Consider the following 11,306-nt stretch of genomic DNA (forward strand, 5'->3'; position numbering starts at 1 on the left):
GTGATTTTGTCCATGATTGACCGCAGCTTTTTCAGTGCCCGTCTCTCAGCTACAGTTGTCAATTGCACGTTTTGAAGGATAAAAAGGGGCTTTAGTGAACTTTTGTAATCATTGCTCCACAATAATATATTATTGTGCAGAATATGTCGATAAATAAATCACAGCTGGGTTTGAGACCCAAGGCAAATGCATGTGTATATGTCTATGGTCAATTTTCGAGTTGGTTCCGCCTATCAATAGAAGTAGCCAATAGAAAAAGCGTTGAACTCCCGGTTCTATTTGTTAGCCCCGCCCATCGTACGTGCCCCCGGACAACCTTGCGAACGTGTCAGTGTTGTCCGCATGGCACCGATTTGGCACGCTCACTTTTTCATTCGCTCACGAATTTGAGTAATTTACGTACGCGAGCGGCCATGTCGGAGGAAAGTGAATTTGAAAAGACCCTCGTCTCGATCGGAGGCAGAGAAAGGATCTATTTAGTGAGCGACGCGGCAGAACGAAACGGATCGAACGACAGCGACGCCGATTTCGTGCGAGAGTTCATCGACAATTTGTTTGGCGACCGACGGCCCCTCGTCAACCATGCGGCGGGCGATCAATGCCACGATAAACCGAGAAGCTCCACGACGACGGTCAGTAAGCAGACGAATTGCTGCAGCCGGCAAAGGACCATCGACTACCCCGCCATCGTCTTCATCTTCAGACACACTTTCATCCGAAGCGAGTTGTGCGTGAAGGAAATCCTCAAGGACGTCCGGGCGCGCACAAAGGGAGCCGGTGGCGCCTTGCCTGCCCTGATCGGTTTAGTGCGCGTGACGCGTGGGGAGAGCGACGAAAGCCGCAGATGTGTGCGGCGTCTGGAGACTCTCATCCGCAAAGTATTCCCGCAGCATCCCGAAAATGCAGTCTGGGTGGGCTCCTTCGTCCCTGACACGCCCAGCAACGTGAGCCACATCAAGACGAACGTCAGCAGGGTCCTAGCTTATGCCCAAACTGCAGGTTTGTGATTAAATAGTAAATGGTCTGCATTTATAAAGCGCTTTTCAAGTCAATGAAGACCTCCCAAAGCGCTTTACAATGTGCTTCACACTTACCCATTCACACACACTCACACACCAAGAGCAGCCATTCAAGGCGCCGACCTGCTTATTGGGGGATTAGACTTCAGGGTCCGTACGGGTGCTTGAAATCCTCGTCAAATGCTTCCATATTAATATTGCGTTTTCAAAGTTCGAAAAGTGCTTCGATTTTGAGTGAAGTGCTTGTAAATGCTTGACATTGTTGCCATGTTTCCCAGCAGTCAGAATTGATAGACCATAAAATATAAAACATGTTTATTTAAAGGGACAATGTGTAATATTTGGTGCGTCCTAGTGGTACGAAAAACGTTCATTCAGTAAAAATATCGACATTGATTTGAATACTAAGCAAAAACACATAAACTATCATAACAATTTATTATTTTACAATTTTTGTGGAACTATGATTTTTTTTTTTTTTTTGTCTTTTACACTGTGGAATCCCCACGCTGCCGTGAGGCAAGTGAATTGTGTGCCTCACTCGGCACAGTAATACACGACAAACTAATTGGATTCATAATAATAATAATAATTTCCTTTGTATTGTCATTCTTTGTAACAATGTACACAGAACGAAATGTCGATACACCTGACCCGTTGTAGCGAGCCGATGCAGCCGCAGCCAACAGAGGGCGCCGCCATTTTACCAATTAGGTATGACTCGGCCGAGGCGCGAACCAGCGACCTCCCAGTCTCAAAGCGGGCACACTACCATCTAGGCTACTGAGCTGGTAATATCTATAATATGAAAAATTACCAATTTTGCAAAACAATTCAAACATTTCAGAGTTAAACGGGGAAGAACTTTAACACTAAACAATTATAACCGTTTGATATTTTAAATTTTAAATTCTTTACAAGCATCGTACTTGGTCCGAATTGTCATAATTCAATCTCAATTCCCTCAATTCTCTCCTCAAGTTTAATCGTCAATCTGTTTACCTTATACAATGACCGAGTTGAAAGTATTTTGTAACCTTTATTTTGAGGGTAAAGTTGAAAACTACTAAACGATAACCAATCTGGTTTCAGCTGAATAGTTAATGATTTAAACAATCAATTAATAGTTTACATGCCATTAATTTAAGACGTTTCTTATTTATCTTTGTCGACTGCAATCATTGACCAATTTTAATGATCTTGCATTGGAAAACATTGTATATTTGTAGTACATTGAAATAAAGACTGAATGAAATCTCTTGCCCCAAATTGGTAAATTTAATTTCAGTAATCTGACCCTAAATGTGTGGCTGTTTTATTTCTTAATGTATTTATTTTGACAAATTATAAACATGTGTAGAGTGTAAAAATGCCAAGTTTGTTTGAACACAACATGAAATCCCATGAGAAATTCTAGGTCGTGATTTGGGAGATAAAAGGTTCAAACACCGCTGTCTTTATTTTGGAGAAGAAGAATATTTGCAACTTCCTTTACAAAACCTTTAACTAAAAATAATGTTTTACAATGTTTAACGCTGTGAATGCAACTTCAAAATATTCTACTTAAAATCATCACTGCAACTCCTTTTGTTGCGCGTGCAAGTATGTGGAATTCTTGGATCACTCGAATAAACTCTTCCTTTTTCATAGTTTTTGGGGTTTGGGTTGGCATTTGAACTGTATTTGAAATAGTCCTTTTCTTTCAAAAATTTCATCTTGGAATAAAAGAAAACCACGGCCACTCTCTTTTCGTTATTTTTCTATTTGCGTTGTTGCAAATGTCCAAGGTGGACATGTACAAACTTTTTCCAATATCTGTATTGATCCCTATGTGTTTGTTTTTAACTTTAGGGTCTTTAACCTCAAGAACAGCATGTGCATTTTCCCTTGTAGTAACTGCTTTTGGAACGTGTGCTGCTGCTGATGATGTCGATGAAAGTAAAGGGCTAGCAGTTATAAATTCACTAATGAGGGTTAACAATGGGCAGACATAATGAAAAGTAGGTCAAAGCATGACATTCACATGACTAGTACCTCTCCCTGAGAAAAAAAAAGTCCAAATACAAAAGGAGCTTTCATGGGAAAACAAAGCATAGATATTGAGTTGCCAAAATGTTAAAACATCCTTATTGCTTTGCAGATATCCCCCAGCAGAGAAGGAACAGTCTTTTGTGGCCATTCCAGCATTTGGTCAGGCTTATTCGAGGAGAGGCAAGCCAAGAAGTCAATGGTCCTTCAGGCAGCAATCAAAGAGGTTGGCAATAACACGTCAGGACTGACCAACACGCCAACTGTTTAGTAACTTCGACCCAACCCATCACCACAACACTTTCACTTCTAAATTTATTTCAGTTTGAAACGCTACGGGTGACAGGCAAGCAACACTCAGTTATAGAGCATGCTCTTTCACTGGATATGCTCCTGTTTTTAAAAAGACCAAGCCTGCAGATCTGGAATTAGAAATAAAATTGTCTCTCTTATCATTGATAGTGAAGATTGTTTAGAATACAAGTGCCACCTCAGGATGAACATGTAATAAAATACTTGAAAGAGAAAAAATAAGATGAAAAAGAGTGTTAGGATAAATAGACAAATTTCTACAAGGTGGTGCTTGACACTAGACTAAGTTGTGAGTGCACCAAAAGAGAAAATAGTCTGATGACATTCACAGCAATGATACACTTTATTTTATACATAAGCAATATATATATATATATATATATATATATATATATATATATATATGTATATACAGGGTTGGGTAGGGTTACTTCAACATGATTACTTTCAATTACTTTTGGATTACTCCAATACCAAATATGCTAATAAAAGACAAAAGAAACTAAATATGAATAAAATTATGACTCACAGCACGTGGTAAGCTTTCTCTCCTGGCTTTGATCTCTTTGATCTCCGGCAAAACTAACATAAAATGCGACAGAAACAAAATGAAAATAAATCCAAACAGCTTGCCAACATCATTTTTGCCGTTCCATGTATTTCGTTACTCCCCAAGCCTGCACAAAATTTAGTAATGTTATTACAGTCGGTCTTTTTCTGAGGTGTGTTGATGATCGTTCTTCTGTCTGCAGCCGTGATCCCAGCATACCACAGAGTTATGTCCTTTGGCAGAATGCTCTCTACTGTTGTTCTCTAGGACACCAGCAGCATTTGTCCAGGTCGTTTTCCCTGAGCACTTTCAGGAAGTTGAGTCCCTGCTGGGCCTTCCTTACCACAGATTTCAAAGGAAAATTTGCTTTTAAGTTGAAGTCAACCCCAGAAAATTTCTAACAGTATTGTTATGGATTGCTACTAGTGTAAACAGGAAATCTTGTCTTCATTGAGAAGCCATTTCCACATGTTGTTTTTCTCAATTTCTGTGGCGGACGTTTCGAGAGTTGGTGTTCTAAATAAACTCTAAAAGTGACTGAAAATTGTTACATTGTTGTAGCTCAGCATTCAGACAATGACCAATCATGGCTCTGCTTCAGAAAACTGGTGAAATGTGATTGGTTTTTAACCGAGCATCATCACTAAAAACCAACCCTCAAAATGGCCGCCCCAGAAATGGAGAAAAATAATAGGTAGATAAGGCTTCTTAATTCATATTCAAAAACATAAAATCAAGTCAAGTCAAGTCAAGTCATTTTTATTTGTATAGCCCTAAATCACGAAGAGTCTCAAAGGGCTTCACAGATTGTTACACTATATTACACAAACTATTTTCAACCGACAAGAGGAGTAGGTTATTCGTATGCAATGGAGTAGAAGTGAGTTTTAAGTTTAGATTTAAACATTTCCACTGAGGTTGCAGATCGAATCTCAGGGGGAAGAGCATTCCACAGCACCGGTGCCCGGATGGAGAACGCTCTCGAACCAGCAGAAGACTTCTTTGCTCTCGGGATCATCAGAAGACCAGCACTCTCAGATCGTAGGCTTCGGCCCGGGACATAGTGGCAGATCAGATCTGAAAGATAAGAGGGAGCAAGTCCATGTATGATTTTGTACAATACTAAGAGAACTTTGAAGTCACATCTTTGGCTAACTGGGAGCCAATGCAGGTTAGCCAAAATCGGTGTTATGTGATCGTACTTTTTTGTCCTGGTTAAGAGCCTCGCTGCGGCATTTTGTACTAGCTGAAGAGACTTGATTCTGGACTTCGGGAGACCGGAGAGTAGTGCATTGCAGTAATCGAGACGGGAGGTAACAAATGCATGAATTATTGTTTCCGCATCAGACTGAGACAGTATTGAACGGATTTTAGCAATGTTGCGAAGATGGAAGAAGGCAGTTCTAGTAATTTGTTTTACATGCATCTCAAAGGATAGTTCAGGGTCAAATATGACACCTAAATTTTTAACTGAGTCACTCTGTGTGATGTGACATTTGTCAATGTTCACAGCAGTTTTTGAGAATAAGTCCCGGCATTTAGAAGGACCAATGACTAACATTTCAGTCTTTTCAGAGTTAAGACGCAAGAAGTTGAGTGACATCCACTCTTTTATCTCAGTGAGACAGGCCTCCAAATTTCCACAGTTTAGTGTGGAAGATTCCTCCAACGGAAGATATAGTTGAGTGTCGTCTGCATAGCAATGGAAGCTGATATTGTACTTGCGAATAATATCACCTAACGGAAGCATGTAAATGTTGAAAAGTAGGGGGCCGAGCACTGAACCCTGCGGAACACCGCAGGTAACATTAAAGGGCTCAGATGTCGTTTCACCATATTTAACACAGTGTGTCCTATCTGAGAGGTAGGATTTGAACCACGAGAGGACAGCTCCTGAGAGACCAATCCATTTTTCCAACCGTTCTAGTAGGATATTGTGGCGCACTGTGTCAAAAGTAGCACTAAGATCCAGCAGCAGCAAAAGTGATGAAGCGCCAGAATCCATTGACATTAGGAGATCATTTGTTACCTTGATCAGAGCTGTCTCAGTAGAGTGGTTAGCCCTGAATCCTGATTGCATGGATTCAAAAAGGTTATTCTCCGATATGAAAGCATTCAGCTGCTGTGCCACTACTCTTTCGAGTACTTTAGAGAGGAAAGGTAGGTTTGACACAGGTCTGTAATTACTTAATATTTCTGGATCAAGGTTGGGTCGTTTCAGTGTGGGTTTAATAACGGCGGACTTAAAAGCTGCTGGAACTACACCTGAGGAGAGTGATGTATTTATAATATTTAGAACTGAAGGCCCAAGGACGCTAAAAAGACTTTTAATAAGTGAACCTGGGAGCGGGTCGAACTGGCAAGTTGTCGGTTTGGCCGCATTCACCACTTGTTTGAGATCATCAAGTGACAGTTCACTAAAACCGGCCATTTTCCCAGGGCAGCCACCCTGTCGTGCATCTGTAAATTTCAGTCCTTTAATACGTGTGGTACTAACAATATCTTTTGCAATTTCTTCCTGTATGCATTGAATCTTCTTAGTGAAGAAGACCATTAAGTCCTGAGCAGAGTGTGTCGAACTGTCTGCGATAGGCTGTTGCCTTGTAAGCGATGCTACAGTGTCAAAAAGGGCTTTGGGGTTGTTCTTTTGAGACGCAATCACCTTCGAAAGGTAGGCCGATTTTGCAGAGGCAAGGGCCGCTTTATACTTTAACAAGCTGTCACACCAGATTTGATGGAAAACCTCAAGCTTGGTAGCGCGCCATTTTCTCTCCCATTTCCTGCATTCTTTTTTAAGGGTTCTAGTTTCATCAGTAAACCAAGGTGTGCGTCTTTTAGGACGTGATTTTAGTTTTATGGGCGCTATTGAATCCAGCACACTAGTCAGGGTGGTATTGAACTCATTCATGAGTGAGTCAATCGAGCCATTGTATTTAGGAAAGGACGCAACTGCTCCAGGAAGGAGTTCAAAGAGCTCAGAAACTGTGCCAGTGCTTATATTGCGTCCGCTAGATCCCTCAGCTTTATTAACTTTACATTTAGTTAGCACCTCAAATGTCACTAAATAATGATCAGAGATAACAGTAGTACACGGTAGCACCATAATGTTTGAGGTTAAAACTCCTCGAGTCAGAATCAAGTCTAGCGTGTTCCCATTTTTATGGGTTGGCAAGTCAACCAGTTGAGTAAAACCAAATGCATCAATTAGAGAACTAAACGCAATAGTAAGTGAACTGTGTGGGGAGTTCATATGAATGTTAAAGTCTCCCATAATTATAATTTTGTCTGCATAGGTTACTAGTTCAGACAAAAGTTCAGCAAATTCGTCTAAGAAAGTTGTGTATGGCCCAGGTGCACGATAGATAGTTATTACATCAATTGACAATTGAGGGGACCGCATCACAAGAGCCTCAAACGTTTTGTAATTATTAGAGGTACGTGTATTAAATTTGAGCGATTTTTCAGAGATTAGCGCAACACCACCACCTCTTTTCAGCGTGCGTGCTATATGACTACTCTCGTAGTCTGGGGGAGAGGCATAATTTAGCGCTAAGTGCTCATCCGGGCGTAACCACGTTTCACAAAGACCCATACAGTTAAGTTTATAATCACGAATAATGTTATCAACAAGTAAAGCTTTTGGAGCAAGCGATCTAATATTTAACAGACCAAATTTCAGCTTTGCTGAATCATTTGACTTAGCTGAACTCTTTGTAGTCTTTGTCGGGATCTTCAAAAGCTCCCGGCGTTGTGGCCGCTCGTGAGCGCTGAGTTCAAAGCGTCGGTTGTCCGGCGAGGAATGAATGGTGGAATTAGTTACATCCTCGCGTCCATCTTGCTGCTTGGACTTCACACGCTTCACACATCTACCTGCACGGCAGCCACGTTTCTGTTTTCTTTCTTTACGGGGCCGCCGCCGCCGTTTTTTAAGAGGAATAGCTGTCCACAAGGATGCCGGGTCTCTTTGAAGTTCGCTCGGTATATCATGGGCGGTATAAAAAGTGCCCGAATAATCGAAATTTAGACGCCCACCCAACCGAATAAGTTCGTCCCTACTGTAAGTGTTTTTGGCCACACATGTGTCCAAAAGTGAAAGCAAAAAAGACAAGAGAACGGCAATAAATAGATTAGCTGGAGAGCTCGCCGCAAGCATGTATCCATGCGCAGTCGCCATCTTGAGAGATCCACCCCAAAGCTACAATAAGAATAGTTTGGGCTTGTAAGTCAAGATCTTTAGGAACTCTTTTTGTTTGACTACACTTTTAAAGACAAATGTTGAACAAAATAACATCGTAAAGACGCGTTTCCAAAAAATAGATGAAATAGAGATAATGATGGACTTTTAGGAGACAAACGCTTCACAAAAAAATCACAATAGAAGATGTGTTTTCGAAAAGAAATAAAATAATAGAGATTTAAAAGATACGTCAAAGATTTAAAGGGTTGTGTATTGTTTAGCGCCCCCTGGTGGTAAAAAAAATTAATTGGTTAAAAAAAAAACATTGGTTTGAATATTAAGCAAAACAAACGTGAACTAACATGTAATGGTGCACTTTTTGAATACTGTTGACTTCAACTAGAGGGAGCGGACATGATTGTCCGCTATCTTACTGCAACACACACCCAAAATCCTTATGCTGTCCTTCTGGAGAAGTTCCTCAAGGCTGGACAATTATTTCAGGGGAAAGCGGTTTGGTCACTTTGAGTTTCTGTAGTTTGTATTCTTCCTTGTGCTTTCTATTATTTTTTTCTTTTGTTGTCCTACACAATACAGCAACATTTAGTGGCCATATAGTACACATACTCTCTTTAAGCTCAATTTTTTTGAAGAAAAGTAATTATTTAAAACGTTTTTTGTTTTGAGTCTATTCAATTCATAACTTGTTGTTTGGAACATAGTAAAACATAAATTAAAAAAAAAAAACTATACCTCTTTGACCCGGTAGACTCTACCGGGTAGAGGATTACTCTCGAACTAAACTTATACTAAAGAGAATTACATATTGTGAAACAAAAACAATGACATACATTTGCCTTGCAGTATTGTCTTCATCCCGACTGCAAATGAATGCCACTTGCAAAAAGCTACCACAGGCTAATTTATCCAAACAAGCCCGCATCCCTATGGTCAGTGGGAGCCAAAATAAGTAGGTCATGAAGACCTGAAAGGGAATTCTATTGGGTCATATATCACAGCAGCTTTTCCTTTTCTATCCTTTTCTTTAGGTGACGCTAGAAGCGTAGAGGAGAGCATCCCTTTGAAAGCCAATTCCCCATCTTCTCCAACAAACCAGGAATCAGTTGGAGCAGATGCCTGACGTCACGTGGATAATTATTTAGGACACTTAGAGCGAAGGCTGCTTTCAAGAGTCTCCAGGTTGCCATGGATGTCAATTTCTGGTGCTCCCAAGTATCTCAGTGCTGAACCAGGCAAAACATATTGTAATCCAGTCTTGCCTTATTGTGGCGGGTAATGCTGCCGTGCACATGTGTTCACTTTAATTACTACAAACAGTTCTATTACCAGTCGAACATAACTCTTTTTACATTCCGAATTTGTGGTCAAAACTCATTTCGCAAAAGCATTTGACTGGGATTACCGTAGTATAGGTCTCCAAAACACAACAGTCGTTTTATTTCTGATGATAAAATTATCGTGATTTTGGGCTTAAATTGTTCATTTTTTTCACCCACATTATTTATATTGTGCCTTTAAATGTATGCTTTTGACAATTGTAGCAGTAAAAGAAATGTTGTTGTGTATATATTTATTAGGAAAACAAGTTGTCCATGATATATTTGAATAAAGATGTTTCACAATTATGAGTGTTCAGTAAGACTATCATTAGAGAAAATGTTCAAACTTGGAATGTCAAAATGAATGGTTTGATAATATTACTATTATTTTTTTTTATAATAGATCATCTCATCACATTTTATGATTGACAACTTATATGTTGTTTTTCGGTCAAACATTGGTGGGATCCCTTAACCACTAGAGTCGTAGGGGCACTATTTCTTGTACAGACTGGCGGCACACATCCTTCAGGCCAACAAACGTTTCCACCTGGTCTCGAACTGGTGACTATTCGCGTGTTAGGCGAATGTGCTAACCATTCCACTACTGCACTGATCGAATATGGCAATTTAAAAAAGAAATCGACCAGCTTTTTAAATATATTTCAATTCGCTATATTCTATCTACCTTGGTAATATCCCACAAGAGGGGTGACCGACAGCAAGACAAACACATACAAAAACAAAGAAAATAAAAACCAGAAAAAAGTAGCAAAAAAAACACGCCAAAATATTTGGACCATGGCCAACCCAAATGCCCAAACAAATTAAGCACCTCGGCACCCAAATTGATGAAATGAAATGATCTGCATTTATATAGCGCTTTTCAAGTCAATGACTTCCCAAAGCGCTTTACAGTGTGCTTCACATTTCCCAATAGCGGCCTTGTATTGCAGCCATGTAAGACGCTAACCTGCTTATTGGGGGTATTAGGGGTTCAGTGTCTTACCCAAGGACATTTTGACATGTAACACGGACAAGCCGGGATTCGAACTGGGATCCCTTGATCCCAAAACGAGCGCTCTACCTCCTGCGCTGCTGCCGCACCGATCATCTTTTCGTCCCTCCAGATGAAGCTGGACACAAGAAAGCGGCCATGTCACTCGGGTCAGGGTGACACAACACAACAGCAGGGCCCGGCATCTTTCACTGGTTTAACCCTGCCGCATCATATGGGTGCACTGCGAATTATAGACAATTCGCTATATACGTTGACATTTTTTCCTCAATCATGAAGTCTAGATTTTTAGTTCGTCATCTTGTATTTTGTTCAATAATTCCTGTTGACTATGTCTGTGTATTGTTTGTTGATGTCCTTGCAACATGCATTGCAACCTGGTCATCCTAGAAGAGGGATTTCCTCATGTGCGGTCCCTTCTCAAGGTTTCTTCACTTTTCTCATGATGAGGTTTTTTAGTTTTTCCCTGCCTTCATGTCGGTTTCAGATCAGGGGATGGTGTCATGGTGGTCCGTGCAGACCTTTGAGACGGTTTTGTGGCTAAGGGCTGTATAAATAAACATGACTTGACATTTATTGTATTCATTAAACGTTTACAAACAGGGTTGGGTAGGGTTACTTTAGCTGGATTACTTTCAATTACTTTTGGATTACTCCAATACCAAATATGCTAATAAAAGACAAAATAAACTAAACATGAATAAAATTATGACTCACAAGACGTGGTAAGCTTTCTCTCCTGGCTTTGATCTCTTTGATCTCCGGCAAAAAAATAACATAAAATGCGTCAGAAACAAAATGAAAATAAATCCAAACAGCTTGCCAACATCATTTTTACCGTTCCATGTATTACGTTACTCCC

General features: G+C 40.3%; 1 protein-coding gene across 4 annotated transcripts; it reads left to right on the forward strand.

Annotated features, from left to right (window-relative positions):
* Positions 1 to 282: 282 nt before the first annotated feature.
* Positions 283 to 9,735, forward strand: LOC148355229 (uncharacterized protein C2orf72 homolog). 4 transcript variants are annotated; one of them, XM_088350136.1, is made up of 4 exons: positions 283 to 999; positions 3,160 to 3,273; positions 8,951 to 9,056; positions 9,136 to 9,735. In XM_088350136.1, the coding sequence occupies exons 1-4, from the start codon at positions 414 to 416 to the stop codon at positions 9,137 to 9,139; spliced, it is 810 nt and encodes a 269-aa protein (XP_088206262.1). In that variant the 5' UTR covers positions 283 to 413; the 3' UTR covers positions 9,140 to 9,735. The 4 variants fall into 4 exon arrangements, with proteins under 4 accessions (XP_088206262.1, XP_088206263.1, XP_088206265.1 ...); XM_088350137.1 differs by having other exon boundaries at positions 8,951 to 9,036; XM_088350139.1 differs by lacking the exon at positions 8,951 to 9,056 and having other exon boundaries at positions 284 to 999; positions 3,160 to 3,312.
* Positions 9,736 to 11,306: the final 1,571 nt, after the last annotated feature.

The sequence above is a fragment of the Urocampus carinirostris genome, chromosome 12, assembly GCF_059441175.1.
Source record: "Urocampus carinirostris isolate Australia breed hairy pipefish chromosome 12, RoL_Ucar_1.0, whole genome shotgun sequence".
NCBI lineage: Eukaryota > Metazoa > Chordata > Actinopteri > Syngnathiformes > Syngnathidae > Urocampus > Urocampus carinirostris.

Bases quoted from the DNA above. Each gene is read 5' to 3' on its own strand.
- LOC148355229 (XM_088350136.1), top strand. From the start codon at position 414: ATGTCGGAGGAAAGTGAATTTGAAAAGACCCTCGTCTCGATCGGAGGC. The intron at 1,000-3,159 runs GTTTGTGATTAA...ATTGCTTTGCAG, and splicing joins AGCTTATGCCCAAACTGCAG to ATATCCCCCAGCAGAGAAGG. The intron at 3,274-8,950 runs GTTGGCAATAAC...TTTGCCTTGCAG, and splicing joins TTCAGGCAGCAATCAAAGAG to TATTGTCTTCATCCCGACTG.